This window comes from Salmo salar, chromosome ssa15, assembly GCF_905237065.1.
Source record: "Salmo salar chromosome ssa15, Ssal_v3.1, whole genome shotgun sequence".
In the NCBI taxonomy this organism is placed as follows: domain Eukaryota; kingdom Metazoa; phylum Chordata; class Actinopteri; order Salmoniformes; family Salmonidae; genus Salmo; species Salmo salar.
In genome coordinates this window covers 29,633,514-29,654,258 of record NC_059456.1, presented here as the reverse complement: position 1 = coordinate 29,654,258, position 20,745 = coordinate 29,633,514, and the positions used below count along the sequence as shown (strand labels likewise).

At 44.5% G+C, this 20,745-nt stretch overlaps 1 protein-coding gene and 1 long non-coding RNA gene across 4 annotated transcripts in view; both read left to right on the top strand.

Moving 5' to 3' along the window:
- The window catches only part of LOC106571212 (dual specificity protein phosphatase 10), an 11,564-nt gene extending 6,220 nt beyond the window's left edge, over window positions 1–5,344 (top strand). For 2 of the 3 annotated variants that reach the window (XM_045695608.1, XM_045695609.1), the window contains exons 3-4: window positions 2,457–2,843; window positions 3,370–5,344. In XM_045695608.1, the coding sequence (XP_045551564.1) occupies window positions 2,457–2,843; window positions 3,370–3,635 (653 nt within the window). In that variant the 3' untranslated portion in view covers window positions 3,636–5,344. The remainder of the gene's footprint in view (window positions 1–2,456; window positions 2,844–3,369) is intronic. The other variant, XM_014143997.2, reaches the window with a different exon arrangement.
- Window positions 5,345–5,545: 201 nt separating this feature from the next.
- On the top strand, window positions 5,546–8,799 carry LOC123727265 (uncharacterized). Its single transcript, XR_006759144.1, has 2 exons — window positions 5,546–6,876; window positions 6,913–8,799. It is a non-coding gene; the product is annotated as an uncharacterized lncRNA (long non-coding RNA).
- Window positions 8,800–20,745: the final 11,946 nt, after the last annotated feature.

The following is a 20,745-nucleotide window of genomic DNA, read 5'->3' as shown; positions in this document are numbered from 1 at the left end:
TGGTTTTATGACCCTGTTATGATTTACAACATCCTCCCTAGTCGACAGTTGATAGGAGATCCCCAACTGCCCCGTTTCCATGGTGAAGCCGGTGAGGCCATATGATCACCTCACTTGGCATGATGTCAGCTCTTGTAGATCTTGTAATGCAAACAATACATGAACTGATACTCTATGTCAGGCCTCAATGCATCCCCCCCCTCGCCCCTTCCAGGGTGTCAATGGCGTCATGACAACAGGTGCAAAGCCCCCCCCCCCTCCCCCTACTAACTGAAACTGACAGTAACTGACAGTATTTGCCTCCCTCTCAGGCCCTGTGTGTGTTAACGTTATGTTACAGGGTTTATTTGAAGGAGTGCAGATGTCCAGCGAGACACATGTTCAACATTTATCATCTTTATTTGGCCGCCATCTTTGGCGCTGAGGAGAGTGATGATAGCTATTTTTCAGAAAGAACGCTGTGTCGATTGTCTTGGGGACATTTTGAATGTTTCTCTCAATCTTTAAATTATGAGAAATATGACATTACCTCCAGGACTTTATGTGATCTAGTCCTACAGACAGAAACAGATGAACAGGACTTTAGGTGATCTAGTCCTACAGTCAGAAACAGATGAACAGGACTTTAGGTGATCTAGCCCTACAGACAGAAACAGATGAACAGGACTGATGAATGCAAACAATACATGAACTGATACTCTATGTCAGGCCTCAATGCATCCCCCCCCTCGCCCCTTCCAGGGTGTCAATGGCGTCATGACAACAGGTGCAAAGCCCCCCCCCCCCCTACTAACTGAAACTGACAGTAACTGACAGTATTTGCCTCCCTCTCAGGCCCTGTGTGTGTTAACGTTATGTTACAGGGTTTATTTGAAGGAGTGCAGATGTCCAGCGAGACACATGTTCAACATTTATCATCTTTATTTGGCCGCCATCTTTGGCGCTGAGGAGAGTGATGATAGCTATTTTTCAGAAAGAACGCTGTGTCGATTGTCTTGGGGACATTTTGAATGTTTCTCTCAATCTTTAAATTATGAGAAATATGACATTACCTCCAGGACTTTATGTGATCTAGTCCTACAGACAGAAACAGATGAACAGGACTTTAGGTGATCTAGTCCTACAGACAGAAACAGATGAACAGGACTTTAGGTGATCTAGTCCTACAGTCAGAAACAGATGAACAGGACTTTAGGTGATCTAGTCCTACAGACAGAAACAGATGAACAGGACTTTAGGTGATCTAGTCCTACAGACAGAAACAGATGAACAGGACTTTATGTGATCTAGTCCTACAGACAGAAACAGATGAACAGGACTTTAGGTGATCTAGTCCTACAGACAGAAACAGATGAACAGGACTTTAGGTGATCTAGTCCTACAGACAGAAACAGATGAACAGGACTTTAGGTGATCTAGTCCTACAGACAGAAACAGATGAACAGGACTTTAGGTGATCTAGTCCTACAGACAGAAACAGATGAACAGGACTTTAGGTGATCTAGTCCTACAGACAGAAACAGATGAACAGGACTTTAGGTGATCTAGTCCTACAGTCAGAAACAGATGAACAGGACTTTAGGTGATCTAGTCCTACAGACAGAAACAGATGAACAGGAATTTAGGTGATCTAGTCCTACAGACAGAAACAGATGAACAGGACTTTAGGTGATCTAGTCCTACAGACAGAAACAGATGAACAGGACTTTAGGTGATCTAGTCCTACAGACAGAAACAGATGAACAGGACTTTAGGTGATCTAGTCCTACAGTCAGAAACAGATGAACAGGACTTTAGGTGATCTAGTCCTACAGACAGAAACAGATGAACAGGACTTTAGGTGATCTAGTCCTACAGACAAAAACAGATGAACAGGACTTTAGGTGATCTAGTCCTACAGACAGAAACAGATGAACAGGACTTTAGGTGATCTAGCCCGACAGAGAAACAGATGAAGTGCAAAGCCCTCCCTACAAACTGATGTGATATCCAATTCAAACGGAAAATTCAAATGGCAAACAAATGATATGGCTTGAATGGTTGGTTGGGGGCTTGGAGTGTCTCAGTGTTTGACATCAGGCCATGAAAGTCTATGCTATGATAATATGGTCACCTATTTTGCCACCCTATCAGATTAATATGCAAAATGTCATTGTCCCTCTTTTTTTTAAAGTAGGAGGAGAGATGAGCCAGAAAGAAGGAAAAACAACAGAATATTAGCTAGAGACAATTTGGATGGACATGATTTGTTGTTTGATAGTTCAATATAGTAATACTTTCCTCCAATAGACACGTAGCAGACTTGTTCCAGTCAAAACTCCCCAACTACCAGTCGTGACCTGCCATCGTAATAAAGGATAAGGCATTATACCTGCAGATGTTAACTTAAGTGTCACAGGATATAAACGTATTTGTTTTCCACTGACTCAACCTGTTGTTTTCTGTTGTTTACCCAGGGGGCCTCAGCTGCTTCAGACAGAACCACCAGAACCTGTGTGACCACTCCCTCCACCTCCACGAGAGCCTGGACGCAGGCATAGGCGTCAGCGGGGCCTCCGGCCACACGGGGGCACTACCTCACTCCATGTCCCTGCCCTCCACGCCGGACATCGAGGACGCCGAGCTGACGCCCATCCTGCCCTTCCTGTACCTGGGCAACGAGCACGACGCGCAGGACGCCCACAGGCTACAGCGCTACAACATCGGCTTTGTGCTCAACGTCACCACCCACCTGCCGCTCTACCACTACGACACAGGCCTGTTCAGCTACAAGCGGCTGCCAGCCACCGACAGCAACAAGCAGAACTTGAGGCAGTACTTTGAGGAGGCGTTTGAATTCATCGGTACGCAGGAAAAGTTAGCTAAGTCTAGTCATTGCATGGTGGTATGTACAGTGGAAGTGTATACGGGAGGGCAGGGGCAGAGGTTGCAGTCTGTGGCAGCGGTGGGATCTCATTTCTCATTGAATCGATTCTGTTTTATAATGTTCTTTCAAGCCACATTAGGATTGGAGTTAGCCGGTGATTTAGCTTGGTTGATACATATTCAAATGGCTTGTTTTTATCGATCAGAGGCTGTGCAGGTTGTCTGACCTTAGAAATTATGGATTTGTTAACACTACCATTAGTATACAGTATTGCACAGTGTAGGTTTTGAGTGAGTGGACTGCAGTGAAAAATATGACATTAGTTACATGACTAAAACATGAATGTGATGTTATTGAAGTCATGTTTTATGTTACCATGACGAGTTCTATTCTGACGAGATGAAAATGCTCCTCTGTTGTTGTTAAAGTCTATTTTGTCCAATGTTTAATTTGAGCCCCATTTTAAAGAGACAAAAATGCTCCTCTCTCTACTCTCTCTTCAGAGGAAGCACGGCAAGCGGACATGGGCCTCTTGATCCACTGCCAGGCAGGCGTGTCTCGCTCGGCCACCATTGTCATTGCCTACCTGATGAAGCACACCTGGATGACCATGACGGACGCTTACAAGTTCGTCAAGACCCGGCGGCCCATCATCTCCCCCAACCTCAACTTCATGGGCCAACTGCTGGAGTTCGAGGAGGACCTGAACAACGGCATCACACCGCGCATCCTCACGCCAAAGCTCATCGGGGTGGAGACCATGGTTTAGGAGGACACCTGCCATTCCTGGTTTAGGAGGACATCCCACTCACTCTACGGGCTACTCTTGACAGGCTGATTCTGAGAGCGAAATCACTTTATTTCAGAATCTCCTAGTCATGCTCTTCTGGGACTGTCACAGGAGTGCCAAGGTTCTGGGTCAACGGCGATGAGAAACACCCCAGAATACCTGCTGTTCCGAAACTGGCTGGCTTCCTGGAGGAACAAGAGTGTTGGAGAGAGAAAACGGTCAGTGGGAAGCTGTCGTGCATGACCATGGAGGAGCAAAAACATGTAAAGAAAGGAAAATAGATTAACTATTTCTGAAGAAAAAAAAACAGCATGTACTGTGCAGGTTAGCAGTGAGAGAAACTGACTCTTCAGACTCACACTGTGCTGTGGCTCACGGTTATTGTTGCAGGCAGGCTGGGGCCGAGCTGGCCGAGGCGGTGCCTGTCAGAAAAGATGAAGACTTGTTTGGTGTGTTAATGTTCTTGTTCTATTTTTATACAGGGGTTTATGGGGGTGACCATGACAAGCCCAAAGTGGCTTACTGTGCAATAATTTCTGAGTGGAATGCGGCTGGGAGCTTGATCTTATGTGTATATATGGGTATTCAATGACGATAAAACATTTCCAGTTCGCCACTGATTTGACATGAAGTAACCTTTTTTTAATTAATTGTTGTTATCGATTCTGTATTTTTTTTACGCATACCATTGAGCTGTTACACTATATATATATATATATATATAAAAAGTATTTGGACACCCCTTCAAATTACTGGATTCGGCTATTTCAGCCACACCCGTTGCTGACAGGTGTATAAAATTGAGCACACAAACATGGAATCTCCATAGCCTGACATTGGCAGTAGGATTACCTTACTGAAGAGCTTAGTTGCGTTCAACGTGGCACCGTCATAGGATGGCAGCTTTCCAACAAGTCAGTTCTTCAAATTTCTGCCCTGCTAGAGTTGCCCCGGTCAACTGTAAGTGGGCGGCAGGTAGCCTAGTGGTTAGAGTGTTGGGCCAGTAACCGTAAGGTTTCTAGATTGAATCCCCGAGCTGACAAGGTAAAAATCTGTCGTTCTGCCCCTGAACAAGGCAGTTAACCCACTGTTCCTAGGCCATCATTATAAATAAGAATTTGTTCTTAACTGACTTGCCAAGTTAAATAAAGGGTAAATAAAAAGTGCTGTTATTTTTAAGTAGAAATGTCTAGGAGCAACTACGGTGCAGCCGCGAAGTGTTAGGCCACACAAACTCACAGAACGGGGCCGCGTAGTGCGTAGAAATAGACTGTCCTCGGATGCAACACTTGAGTTCCAAAATGCCACTGGAAGCAATGTCCGCACAATAACTGTTCATCGGGAGCTTCATGAAATGAGTTTCCATGGCTGAGAAGCTGCACGCAAGCCTAAGATCACCATGCGCAATACCTGGCGCCTTTGGACTTTGGATCAGTGGAAATGCGTTCTCTGGTATGATGAATCAAGCTTTACCACCTGGCAGTCCGACGGACTAATCTGCATTTGGTGGATACCAGGAGAACGCTACATGCCCCAATGCATAGTGCCAACTGTAAAGTTTGGTGGAGGAGGAATAATGGTCTGGGGTTGTTTTTCATGGTTTAAGCTAGGCCCCTTAGTTCTAGTGAATGGAAATCTTAAGGCTGCAGCATACAATGACATTGTAGACGATTCTGTGCTTCCAACTTTGTGGCAACAGTTTGGGGAAGGCCCTTTCCTGTTTCAGCATGACAATGCCCCCGTGCACAAAGCAAGGTCCGTACAGAAATGGTTTGTCGAGAACGGTGTGGAAGAACTTGACTGGCCTGCACAGAGCCCTGACCTCAGCCCCATCTAAAAACTTTTGGATGAATTGGAATGCAGACTGCGAGCCAGGCTTAATCGCCAAACATCAGTGCCCGACCTCACTAATACTCTTGTGGCCAAATGGAAAAAAGTCCCCGCAGCAATGTTCCAACATCTAGTGGAAAGCCTTCCCAGAAGAGTGGAGACTGTTATAGCAGCAAAGGGGGGACGAACTCCATATTAATGCCCATGATTTTGGAATGAGATGTTCGATGAGCAGGTGTCCACATACTTTTGGTCATGTAGTGTATGTTTGGCACAAGTTAGATTGATAAAATATATGTTTTTTATGTAAAATTCTTGGCACTGGTGTGTCTTAGTTGTCTGTGTATATATATTTGTTCTGTTTAATCTTCAAAAATACCTGAAACCATTCACATTGTCTGTGTTTTTTGTTTTGTCACTGTGTTTTTCCATCTCCCATCACCATCAACCATACCATTTGTTTTTAGTAATACATTAACTGCCATAAAGAGCTTTGTACCACAAGTTTACTGAAAGCAGATTGCTCCTCAAACAAAATGATGGTTATCCTGTTTTAAGTATTACTTCAGTTGTAAAGTAGATTTGAGGACTATTCACTGCCTGCTATAGTCTCTCCTGTTCCTTTTGAAATAGTTTTCCCGCTTCTAACTTGTCCCATTTGAATGTAGTGTCTAACCTCTCTAGATTTATTTTGGTGTAGTTGCCCTTGTAGTGTATGTTACTACATTTGCTCTCTGAGTATGGCCTAGTATGATTTACTACATCACAAGGTAACAGCTGTCCGTGAATTGGGCCTCTGGCATCAAATGAGACATTGTATCCAGAGACTGTGGTAGAAGCAAGGTACTGTAACCCCTTTCTAATATTTTGAAACCTCCCAGCCCTGCCGCTAAGCTAACGAGCAGCTCTTGTTCCGCTGCCTCGCGTAACGCCAAGCTCGGCTGTCACGTGCAGTACTAGTGCCTCTATTGATGCCTTAACTAACTCCTGTCTTTTCACCACGGGGCCTGTTTGCGCCACTGCACAGTGCAGGCCATCATCGCATGCAGACAGAAGCAGCCGAGCAGGCTGGGGTCGACTTCACGTCCTGCGGATACAAATCAACCCTTCAGCATCAGTAGTCAACTCTGTGATACTTTCGAAGCGATATTAACACAGTTTGCACAGTTTGTTTCTTGGTAGTCTTAGACAAATCTTCTTTAAAACAAAAGTATACACCTCACACACATGGTTATGGGCTTAAAAAAAGAAGACACCTGTACCATGTCAGATATAGAATAGAAATGTATTTGCATCCCAATTTCACACTTTATAATCATCACAGAAGACTGAAATATAACAAAATTGTTTGATATAGAAACACCAGATTTTCAGCGTGAAAAAAAAGAAAGTTTAGTAATTATGAAATTATGAAAAATATGAATAGGGTTCCACCCATCAGACCACTAGAGGGCGATCTGGTCATTTGACTGCAGGAAAGGGGTACTAATGTGACTTTGATCTGGTGCTGAATCATTAGAAAGGAGAATTGAGAACCTACGTGAAATGTAGGCTTGGCCTATTCCGCACAGAACTCTCTGTTACGGTGGCTGTGGGAGTGTGCATGATCCCACGCTGAACTTTTGAATATCAACAAAAGATGAGTCATTGAAATGTTCCCTTGCATAATGCATGCTGATTCAAACAAGACGACTTGCAGCCACTTAGCTGCTAATTATGTTGATCCTTAGTTTTGGACCTAGCTAGCATTAGCGTTAGTGTTAGCGTTAGCATGACAACTCAACAAATGGCATATTAGACAACGAAAAATTAAACAGAGTCGTATTCATTAGGGCGTTTTTCAGTCCAAGTGATCCCTCCCTGTTTCGGTCAATTTTCTTCCATTTAGTGCCTAATGAATACCACCCAGAAACAAAGACATAACATGGAATCGTACAGTAATGTCTGAATCAATTAGGAAAATGTTTTGTTTGTTATGCCTTTGCACGCGCAATCATAATATTTGTTTCGTAGTGTCCTTGGGGTTTGAACAGTAGTTACTTTGCATATAGTTTGTATACCGTTGCTACTGCTGCACCCAAAACATATAGTCCTCTCAAGAAAGAACGAGATCGTCGAGGGAGACTGCAAAGTAAGCGTTTGCACAGGTAAAGAGAATACAAAGCATTTATTTAACCACAAAAGATCTCTATGTATAAGGTTGAGAAATTATATTTTCAGAATTCTCACCTATACTTCCTGTCTTCGGTTGCTATGATCATGTACATTGGCTATGATATGGTTGCTATGATCATGTACATTGGCTATGATATGGTTGCTATGATCATGTATAGTACATTGGTGTATATTGGTGCTCTACAACACTGTATTTGGGTATGATAAAGGTCTATAACAGTTTACCACACATTTGTAGCTTGTACATTTATATGAAATGATAACCATCTACAATAAAGTACACATCCTAAAAAATATAGAACTGCCATTTATATCCACTGGTTCCTAATCCTATGTCCTTAATGGCACATATTGGCTCTTCATTTTTTTAAATAATTACAGTACATGGTATTGGATTGATAAATGTAAACGTTGAACATTATTCTTCTTCTCTGGTTGGGAAACAAAGCATGTCTGTTGTGTGTCCCCAGTCCATTCTCTGTCTATCCAATGCTGCTCTCTCACTGTGGAGGTCAAGATTTCATGCTTTTGGTGATGCCCCAAATGACATCCTAATCCCTACATTGTAAACTTCTTTTGATAGGACTTGTCAAAAGTAGTGCACTAAATAGGGAATAGGGTGCCATTTCGAATGTACATTTGTGTTTTGTCAAGGCGGTTTTGAGTGACAGCCCCCTGAAAGGGGATCATATAAACCTGTCATATTTGATGTGGGACTGTTTATGGCTAGACCTGTTTAAGAGTTTCTGCTTTGGGCTCGGAGACTCTGGGGAGAGCAGGGGGGTCACTATACAAGTGTATGTACTGTACAGTCAGTCATTGTGTCTGTCTATAGTTCCGCAGTTAAAGTACATACACTATTTTCACAACTTTCTTTCTATGCATATATCTATTACTATTTTTGCACTGACCTATGGATGGACAGCTGGATTTTATTTTTTCACACAAAGGGTGCTATTATAACGGAGGCCTTCTCCCTGACAACAGCTTTTTGCATGACCTGCTCAATATTCCCCCTTATGAAGGATCTATGACCTCTCCTCCTCTATTCTTAAATCGTTTCGGTTTAAGCACTGTCATTTTGTAATCCCTTACCCTACTTGTGATGTTTGAAATAAACAGAGAGGCTAAAAGCTTACTCTGGGGTTACGTGTGTTTTTGTGTATGGAAAAATGTATCTGTATCTTCTTCCGTTTGATTCAATTGCCTGGTCGCATTGACTGTAAGCACACACAATTTTCTCTCAATTTTATTTTTATGTACATTATCAAACATCAACAATAACAACACCAACAGTTTCACCACAGTGTAACGCCACCACGCCGTCCATAAAGAGTGGCCCTTCTCCAAGTTATCACAGCCTCCTGAAATGTGAATAGCCACATCGCCGCTACACCGAAACAGAGTTGTGAATTATTTTCACTCGTCCATTGAACCTTTTGTCACATAGCAGCAAGACTTATGGGGCCTGTATTTACTCCGACCCTGCAGGAATCCACTGCCGCATGGCTAGGGGGTATGGGGGGGTTTGACTAGCACCGAGCAGGTCAAGTTCTCTCCATAGGAACAGGCCCAGAAATAGTTTTTAGTGTTGTTTCTAATTACGAGTGATGAGCGTCCCTGGCTCATTAATCCTTTTCTATCAGCACTGGGCAGGCCGGCGGCACCAGAATAACCCCGATCCTAGAGCCGCTGCATGCTGCTCCGGCTATGCTTCATGGCGGTATCAGGAAAGTCTCTGGGCCCGAGAGGAGGTCCTATCTCTTGGAAACACATATACAGTATGTACATGCTGGAAACTTGTGTACTGTAATCTTACAGGCATATACACACAGACACACACTCACGTACACACACACACACACACACCATAGCTACATACACACACGGTTGTGTACACTCCGCTGCCTCCCAGACAGAAATAAACCAGGGAGGATGTTTCAGCCTGAGTCCTGCTGCACTGGCAACAGTCAAAACAGTTTCCTGTGTCATAGCAGGGATGAAATTGACCTGCTCGCACGCTATCCCTTCAAGTCTTGTTAAAATACAGTAACATAAATACTGTAACTGCTCTTTTAAAGGTGTTGCTTGCTAACCTTTATGCTCTCTAAAAACTAGAAGGCTTCCAGATGTTTCTATTACAGCCTGATGAGATAAGATGCGAGCCGGTTGATTTTAGGCACTAAATAGCTACACCATTGTTCATTTCGTACTGTCTAATGTAGTGTATAGTTTTTTTAGGACGCTACTGTATTAGCCTGGCTAGCCTTGGCCCTGAATTATGAATTACCCAAATACTGAAACACTCAATAACTTAAAAAGGCTAATCACAAGAAACTTCACAAATATGAGTATTTCTCTATGCAGCTGTTGAACTTTTTGAGGATCTGGGAAATGGGGAGAGAGCATGACAGTGTGTGGAGAGGAGAGGGAAACATAGTGTTTCTCTCTCTCTCTCTCTCTCTCTCTCTCTCTCTCTCTCTCTCTCTCTCTCTCTCTCTCTCTCTCTCTCTCTCTCTCTCTCTACCGCACCTGCTATCTCGATCCCTGAATGCTCGGCTATGAAAAGCCAGCTGACATTTATTCCTGAGGTGCTGATCTGTTGCACCCTCTACAACCACTGTGATTATTATTTGACCCTACTGGTCATCTATGAACATTTTAACATCTTGAAGAACGATCTGGCCTTTGGCTATGTACTCTTATAATCTCCACCCAGCACAGCCAGAAGAAGACTGGCCCCCCCTCAGAGCCTGGTTCCTGTCTAGGTTTCTTCCTAGGTTTCTTCCTTTCTAGGGAGTTGTTCCTAGCCATCGTGCTTCTACATCTGCATTGCTTGCTCTTTAAGGTTTTAGGCTAGGTTTCTGTATAAGCACTTAGTGACAACTGCTGATGTAATAAAAGTATTGATGGATTGAGAGAGAGAGAGAGAGAGAGAGAGAGAGAGAGAGAAAGAAAGAAAGAAAGAAAGAAAGAAAGAAAGATAGAAAGAAAGAAAGAAAGAAAGAAAGAAAGAGAAGGAGAGAGAGAAAGAGAGAGAAAGAGAAGGAGAGAGAGTAAAGGAGAGCAGGTTCATGGTAACCAAGGAGATTACAGTGTCTATGTCAATCACAAATGTGTCACTGTGGAAGTGAGGAGGACAGGGAAGGACAGGGAGCCATACACCTGAGGAAGAGACAAGTTTTCAAAACATATGGGTTCATTGATTATCTGTCATGTTTACAACTGTCCAATGGTCCAAACTACATTTATCTAATCATAACTTTATTGATGAGACTGTGAAGTGACATGTTGTTTTACAAATGGAAAAGTAATCTTGGTGCAGAGTGCAAGGGAAAAATGATGTTGTCCTGAACCGATTCATATTTGATCCTGATGGCCCCCTCCTGGCCACACACACACACACACACACACACACACACACACACACACACACACACACACACACACACACACACACACACACACACACACACACACACACACACACACACACACACACACACACACACACACACACACACACACACACAGAGTTGAATTGAAAGTTGTGAATGTAAACAGTGAGATAAGCAGTCAAATGGCCTCCCTATCAGTGTCATATACAGGGTAAACCAATAGGTCTATCAATTACTTCTGTTTCCTTGGATACTTCCACCAACAACAGCTGCAGAGTTTAACAAGCTAGGCCCATGCAACCCAATCACACTGGCCAACATATCACCCCTGAAAAATGCCTTGATGATGAAAATAGACACAAGTATTTTTGTGATGGGGAATCTAAGAAGCTAATCATATCATGGGACAAAATCACAAGTAAATAATCCTACGGTGAGAGTCATAGGCCACCGAAAGACTACTTATTACTGCACACTGGATTTTGGTGTCTGAAATTACAGCCATTGACCTTAGCTGTGGTTGCCAAAGTGTCAACTCTGTGAATCTCATGCCCAGGTTTTGAAATAACTTAGAGAGGATTGATGTAGTTGATGAATTAGGTTGTTGTAACGTTCCAGTTTAGTTGTTGGACAAAGGTATATTTTTTCCATAGTAACTGGACCCACATTCAAACTCTGTCCTTGCATAGCTTTGAAAACAATTCACATTCTTTTAGATGTAATCAATTGCGACACATCATTCAGGGGGCCCCATCTGTTTTGCATGTTACTTTGGCATTAACACGTGTCACATATCAGTTTGCAAACAATGTAAAAAAAATATATATATATCATTGTTAATAAAGCCGCATACAAACAGTCTTTTTTTTGTTTGTTGAGTAAGGCAGCTCCAAAAGGCAGGTGTTTCAGCCTAGCTCAGGGCTTTCTGTGGTGGTGGGGTAGCCAGCGGTTTGTAATGTTCTTATGATGTGTGCGCTGGGAGTCGGGAAGCAAGTTCAGGGAGTGAATCATTTAATAAATAAAAACATAATACAAAACAAGAAACCCGAACAACGCACAGACATGAAACAGAAACAATGGCGCCTGGGGAAGGAACCAAAGGGAGTGACATATATAGGGCAGGTAATCAAGGAGGTGATGGAGTCCAGGTGAGTCTGTTGACGCGCAGGTGCGAGTAACAATGGTGACAGGTGTGCTCCATAACGAGCATTCTGTCACTCATGGGGACACTACGTCACTGTAAAATCTACGGGTAGAGCTAAAAAATTCAAGGCCCTTGAGTGCTGCCATAGAGTTACATTAGAAGTGTCCATCCAAGAAGCCTCAAGGTCATTGGCCACAGATAAAATAACGTCAAATCACGTTATAGCTACCGTAGCTTTGATTGGACTGATCATATCAACATCAAACTTTTAAAATCTTAGCTAGCAGTCATCATCGTGAATCGCGTTGACAATCAACTGGCAAATTATTTTCAATGCTTGTCATATGAAGAGAAATTATAGATAACACGTATCAGTGCTCATCGGTCATTGGACATAAACATTACACAACAAGTTGGACATCACAAATTTAACAATGAGTGGTTTGGAAGGAATCAGTGGCTAACTGCAAGCATTGTAAAGCAATCACTAGCCTGCTATTCAGTGGAGTGGGTGTGTGGTCCAAGTCTGGGTTTAAGAGTCTATTTTCCAAGCTTAAAAGGATAAACACTCACATGCCATGGACCAGAAAAGGTTGAATATGTTCACTATGCTATCAATCCAGCATGACCTCTGCCGCGTTCAAAACAACTGGAAACTCGGAACTGGGAAATCTCAGACTTCAGTGAGTTTAAGACAACTGGGAACTCAGAAAAACACTAGGTCCGACTGGGAAAATAAGTTTTAAATGGTCATCCAACTCGGAATTCCAAGTTGGGAATTCTGGCATCTTTCTAGTGCTCTGACCTGAAGATCGCAAACTTCCATGATTCAACCTTGTTTTTTTCAGAGTTCCCAGTTGTATTGAAAGAACCATACATCCAGAGAATGCCAGACTTTGATAACAAAGTTTGATGACAAAATTTGTCCACAAGGACTGCCGTGCCACCTTCCTGTTCAAGTGAGCACAGCACAACAAGGTGAGTCCAAAAATGTATTGTATGCTGCTCCATAAATGATGTAATATGCCAGGGAGATATGTATTCTGCAGCTAAGAAAGTAAAACTAAGTGTATGTTGTGTAGTAAGCTGTTAGTAGCCCATGTGCCTCACCCTGATAATGTGGTCCCTTTTGCCCTGATAACTTAGCCTGCTGTTCTGACTTGGAGGTGCACATGTAGCCTATAGCCTGTTTTAGAGAAATGTAATCATCTAATCCTGGTGGTCCCAGCGCGCACGACCCACGTGGAGTTCCAGGTCTCCGGCAGCCTCTGGAACTGCCGGTCTGCAGCCAACAAGGCTGAGTTCATCTCAGCCTATGCTACCCTCCAGTCCCTAGACTTCCTGGCGCTGACGGAAACATGGATTACCACAGATAACACTGCTACTCCTACTGCTCTCTCTTCGTCTGCCCACGTGTTCTCGCATACCCCTAGAGCATCGAGCCAGCGAGCCAGCGGTGGCACTGGAATCCTCATCTCTCCCAAGTGGACATTCTCTCTTTCTCCCCTGACCCATCTGTCTATCTCCTCATTTGAATTCCATGCTGTCACAGTTACCAGCCCTTTCAAGCTTAACATCCTTATCATTTATCGCCCTCCAGGTTCCCTTGGAGAGTTCATCAATGAGCTTGACGCCTTGATAAGTTCCTTTCCTGAGGATGGCTCACCTCTCACAGTTCTGGGTGACTTTAACCTCCCCACGTCTACCTTTGACTCATTCCTCTCTGCCTCCTTCTTTCCACTCCTCTCCTCTTTTGACCTCACCCTCTCACCTCCCCCCCTACTCACAAGGCAGGCAATACGCTTGACCTCATCTTTACTAGATGCTGTTTGTCCACTAATCTCATTGCAACTCCCCTCCAAATCTCTGACCACTACCTTGTATCCTTTTCCCTCTTGCTCTCATCCAACACTTCTCACTCTGCCCCTACTCGGATGGTATTGCGCCGTCCCAACCTTCGCTCTCTCTCTCCCGCTACTCTCTCCTCTTCCATCCTATCATCTCTTCCCTCTGCTCAAACCTTCTCCAACCTATCTCCTGTTTCTGCCTCCTCAACCCTCCTCTCCTCCCTTTCTGCATCCTTTGATTTTCTCTGTCCCCTATCCTCCAGGCCGGCTCGGTCCTCCCCTCCTGCTCCGTGGCTCGACGACTCACTACGAGCTCGCAGAAAAGGGCTCCGGGCAGCCGAGCGGAAATGGAGGAAAACTCGCCTCCCTGCGGACCTGGCATCCTTTCACTCCCTCCTCTCTACATTCTCCTCTTCTGTCTCTGCTGCTAAAGCCACTTCCTACCACTCTAAATTCCAAGCATCTGCCTCTAACCCTAGGAAGCTCTTTGCTACCTTCTCCTCCCTCCTGAATCCTCCTCCCCCTCCCCCCCCCCCTCCTCCCTCTCTGCGGATGACTTCGTCAACCATTTTGAAAAGAAGGTTGACGATATCCGATCCTCGTTTGCTAAGTCAAACGACACCGCTGGTCCTGCTCACACTGCCCTACCCTGTGCTTTGACCTCTTTCTCCCCTCTCTCTCCAGATGAAATCTCGCGTCTTGTGACGGCCGGCCGCCCAACAACCTGCCCACTTGACCCTATCCCCTCCTCTCTTCTCCAGACCATTTCCGGAGACCTTCTCCCCTACCTCACCTCGCTGATCAACTCATCCTTGACCGCTGGCTACGTCCCTTCCGTCTTCAAGAGAGCGAGAGTTGCACCCCTTCTGAAAAAACCTACACTCGATCCCTCCGATGTCAACAACTACAGACCAGTATCCCTTCTTTCTTTTCTCTCCAAAACTCTTGAACGTGCCGTCCTTGGCCAGCTCTCCTGCTATCTCTCTCAGAATGACCTTCTTGATCCTAATCAGTCAGGTTTCAAGACTGGGCATTCAACTGAGACTGCTCTTCTCTGTGTCACGGAGGCTCTCCGCACTGCTAAAGCTAACTCTCTCTCCTCTGCTCTCATCCTTCTAGACCTATCTGCTGCCTTTGATACTGTGAACCATCAGATCCTCCTCTCCACCCTCTCCGAGTTGGGCATCTCCGGCGCGGCCCACGCTTGGATTGCGTCCTACCTGACAGGTCGCTCCTACCAGGTGGCGTGGCGAGAATCTGTCTCTCACCACTGGTGTCCCCCAGGGCTCTGTTCTAGGCCCTCTCCTATTCTCGCTATACACCAAGTCACTTGGCTCTGTCATATCCTCACATGGTCTCTCCTATCATTGCTATGCAGACGACACACAATTAATCTTCTCCTTTCCCCCTTCTGATAACCAGGCGGCGAATCGCATCTCTGCATGTCTGTCAGACATATCAGTGTGGATGACGGATCACCAGCTCAAGCTGAACCTCGGCAAGACGGAGCTGCTCTTCCTCCCGGGGAAGGACTGCCCGTTCCATGATCTCGCCATCACGGTTGACAACTCCCTTGTGTCCTCCTCCCAGAGTGCTAAGAACCTTGGCGTGATCCTGGACAACACCCTGTCGTTCTCCACTAACATCAAGGCGGTGACCCGATCCTGTAGGTTCATGCTCTACAACATTCGCAGAGTACGACCCTGCCTCACACAGGAAGCGGCGCAGGTCCTAATCCAGGCACTTGTCATCTCCCGTCTGGATTACTGCAACTCGCTGTTGGCTGGGCTCCCTGCCTGTGCCATTAAACCCCTACAACTCATCCAGAACGCCGCAGCCCGTCTGGTGTTCAACCTTCCTAAGTTCTCTCACGTCACCCCGCTCCTCCGCTCTCTCCACTGGCTTCCAGTTGAAGCTCGCATCCGCTACAAGACCATGGTGATTGCCTACGGAGCTGTGAAGGGAACGGCACCTCCATACCTTCAGGCTCTGATCAGGCCCTACACCCAAACAAGGGCACTGCGTTCATCCACCTCTGGCCTGCTGGCCCCCCTGCCTCTGAGGAAGCACAGTTCCCGCTCAGCCCAGTTAAAACTGTTCACTGCTCTGGCACCCCAATGGTGGAACAAGCTCCCTCACGACGCCAGGACAGCGGAGTCAATCACCACCTTCCGGAGACACCTGAAACCCCACCTCTTTAAGGAATACCTAGGATAGGATAAAGTAATCTTTCTAACCCCCCCCCCCTTTAAAAGATTTAGATGCACTATTGTAAAGTGGTTGTTCCACTGGATATCATAAGGTGAATGCACCAATTTGTAAGTCGCTCTGGATAAGAGCGTCTGCTAAATGACTTAAATGTAAATGTAAATCTAATATTTGAAGGGCTTTCATTGTCTGCTTATATGCCCACTTTATTTATCCTACAGTTTTGACTTGGTGTACAGGGAGAATACTGTAGAGAATACTGTAGAGAATACTCTAGAATGGCCCATGTTCTGAATTCTGACGCTGTACATTTCAAAAGTGCTGAACAAATAATTATATTGACTACGTCCATCCTAGCTCGCTCATTAATGTCTTTATCTAAATTACGGATTGCCTCTTATCCGTTTGTCGTCCCCTTATGCCATAGTTTGTACATCTCAATTGTCAGTAGAAACCACATTTGTTTAAGCAGGTCAGCCATATAAGCTATGTTTTTTTAAAAGGCAGTAAATGAGGCTGAATTAACTGTTTCGCTGCCAGACAAGGCTCCGCTGATAGCCAGGTGTAGCAGTGGTAAGGATTTACTCCATGGTGCTGTAAAGAAAGCTCTGCTGTTGGGACAGCTTTATGTAGGCCCTAACAGTTTGTGGGCAGCGTTTGTCACCATTACAGTGCAATTAATGTATTGTTTAGTGTTATGTAGTAGCTTTGCTGGCATGCATCCCCAAAAATGTTTTTGAGTTTGCCCCACCAAAATTTACATGCTAAAATCGCTACTGGAGGTAATTTGAATACATGGACCGAGCATCTTTAGCTCAGTAACCATGTTCCCAATGCAACTCATATTTTTAGGGTGTCATTTGAAACAATCACAATAAAGCAGCCATTCCTATATAGTGTGTGAAACATAATCTTCAGATGGCCATAACTCTCCTGTTTGGCTCAGTTGGTAGAGCATGGCACTTGCAACGCCAAGGATCGTGGGTTGGATTCTCGCTGGGGCCACCCACACGAAAAGGCACGCACTACTCTAAGTTGCTTTAGATAGAAGTGTATCCTAAATGCCATATATTATTATTTTAGAAAACAGATCCCATCATCATAATGATAATGCATAATGGCATCATCAACATTATTATGATTTGATCACTACCTCCCCATAGAAGCCTGCTGTATATTGACCTGTATGATGGTAACATTTTTCTGTCCCAGTAGTCCTACTACTGACATCCCTCTTTTCCTCAGGTCCACATTACCTGGCGCACTACACATTTTTTGTTCTTCTTCCAGAATGGAAACATTGCTGGAGCTGAATCAGGGCTTTTATAAATAGCACTGGCTGTGACAACAATACAGTGACTCTCAGTGTGGGTGATAGCCTACTGTAGCTTGGGGAACCTGGCTTATGGTCTACAGCATGGCTATACAGTCAGTCTCATAGAGAAATAAAGGAGTCCGTTGCTCCCCTCTGGTGGACAGATTATGTACTAGCAAACGAATTACATGCAATATTATTCAAAACCATGCCCATAAAACTATTTAGTAAAGAGGGCCCTGTTTTCTGAACGAAGTAAGTGTTTGAAACATCAGGGAGTGAATTCAAAGGGCGAGTGCAAGAATACACAAACGATATAATCTCATAAGCTTACAGTCAATGTCATTTGGTTGTTATGAGTGATTCATGTTGAGTCACACGCTGCTTTAAGGCTTGCATCGCTCACACCTCTATGTGTAGTAAATGTGCCAACGTATCGATGACCATGGTCTATAGCACAATGACAACACAGCATAACCTTGCAGCATGACTAGGTTTTTCACTTTTAGAAGTCTTAATGGTTACTCAAACGTACATAGGCTTTCTTGGTCTGACATACAGTAGCAGCACACCGAGACCTACTGTATTTCCGCTGTCTAGGCTTCAGGCTTGAGATCTGAATCACTGAGCTGAGTCTGAGATTGGGGACTTGTGGGGGATTTCACAAGCCTTGCTGAAAGATACAAAACCACCACATGCAAGTCTTCTACAGTAAGCTACGTTCTTCAATTTTCTCAACTTGTCGCCTATGTAATCTCTCTCCCTCATACATACTTCATCCCTTCTCTTACATCTCTTACACCTCTCTTACACCAAACACAAGGTGTTTGTTCCATATCCCTCAATTTCACTCCATATCCGTCCTGTTCACTCAAAATCCCTCAATTTCACTCCATATCCGTCCTGTTCACTCCATATCCCTCAATTTCACTCCATATCCATCCTGTTCACTCCATATCCCTCAATTTCACTCCATATCCCTCCTGTTCACTTCATATCCCTCATGTTCACTCCAAATCCCTTCTGTTCACTCCATACCCCTTCTGTTCACTCCATATCCCTCCTGTTCACTCCATACCCCTTCTGTTCACTCCATATCCCTCCTGTTCACTCCATATCCCTTCTGTTCACTCCATATCCCTTCTGTTCACTCCATATCCCTCCTGTTCACTCCATATCCCTCCTGTTCACTCCATATCCCTCCTGTTCATTCCATATCCCTTCTGTTCACTCCATATCCCTCATGTTCACTCCATATCCTTCCTGTTCACTCCATAGCCTGTCTGTTCACTCCATATCCCTTCTGCTCACTCCATATCACTCCTGTTCACACCATATCCCTCCTGTTCAATCCGTATGCCTCATGTTCACTCCATATCCCTCCTGTTCACTCCATATCCCTTCTGTTCACTCCATATCACTCCTGTTCACTCCATATCCCTCCTGTTCACTCCATATCACTCCTGTTCACTCAATATCCCTTCTGTTCATTCCATATCCCTCCTGTTCATTCCATATCCCTCCTGTTCACTCCATATCCATCCTGTTCACTCCATATCCCTTCTGTTCACTCCATATCCCTCTTGTTCATTCCATATCCCTCCTGTTCACTCCATATCCCTTCTGTTCACTCCATATCCCTCCTGTTCACTCCATATCCCTTCTGTTCACTCCATATCCCTCCTGTTCACTCCATATCCCTCCTGTTCACTCCATATCCCTTCTGTTCACTCCATATCCCTCCTGTTCACTCCATATCCCTCCTGCTCATTCCATATCCCTCTTGTTCATTCCATATCCCTCCTGTTCACTCCATATCCATCCTGTTCACTCCATATCCCTCCTGTCGTCAGAAAGGCACAAGTAGCCTATGCTACATGACCTGGAGCAGTATGTTTCAAGCTTCTCAGAGTAGGAGACAGGATGTGTTTTGCCTTTTTAGATCACAATTAACAATGTTACATGGACAGGGGACCTGATCCTAGATCAGCACTCCTACTCTGAAACACTTGATACATACAGCCCCTGATGTCTTCTAAAGGGTAAGTAACTCTAACAGCCTGTCTGTATGTAACTCTAACATCCTGTCTGTATGTAACTCTAACAGCCTGTCTGTATGTAACTCTAACAGCCTGTCTGTATGTAACTCTAACAGCCTGTCTGTATGTAACTCTAACAGCCTGTCTGTATGTAACTCTAACAGCCTGTCTGTATGTAACTCTAACAGCCTGTCTGTATGTAACTCTAACATCCTGTCTGTATGTAACTCTAACAGCCTGTCTGTATGTAACTCTAACAGCCTGTCTGTATGTAACTCTAACAGCCTGTCTGTATGTAACTCTAACAGCCTGTCTGTATGTAATTCTACCAGCCTGTCTGTATGTAACTCTAACAGCCTGTCTGTATGTAACTCTACCAGCCTGTCTGTATGTAATTCTAACAGCCTGTCTGTATGTAACTCTAACATCCTGTCTGTACGTAACTCTACCATCCTGTCTGTATGTAACTCTAACAGCCTGTCTGTATGTAACTCTAACAGCCTGTCTGTATGTAACTCTACCAGCCTGTCTGTATGTAACGCTAACAGCCTGTCTGTATGTAACTCTAACATCCTGTCTGTAGTTAACTCTAACAGCCTGTCTGTATGTAACTCTAACGGCCTGTCTGTATGTAACTCTACCGGCCTGTCTGTATGTAACGCTAACGGCCTGTCTGTATGTAACTCTAACGGCCTGTCTGTATGTAACTCTAACGGCCTGTCTGTATGTAACTCTAACGGCCTGTCTGTATGTAACGCTAACGGCCTGTCTGTATGTAACTGTAACAGCCTGTCTGTATGTAACTCTAACAGCCTGTCTGTATGTAACTCTACCAGCCTGTCTGTATGTAACTCTACCAGCCTGTCTGTATGTAACTCTAACAGCCTGTCTGTATGTAACTCTAACAGCCTGTCTGTATGTAACTCTACCAGCCTGTCTGTATGTAACTCTAACGGCCTGTCTGTAAGTAACTCTTACAGCCTGTCTTTATGTAACTCTAACAGCCTGTCTGTATGTAACTCTAACGGCCTGTCTGTATGTAACTCTAACGGCCTGTCTGTATGTAACTCTAACGGCCTGTCTGTATGTAACTCTAACGGCCTGTCTGTATGTAATTCTAACAGCCTGTCTGT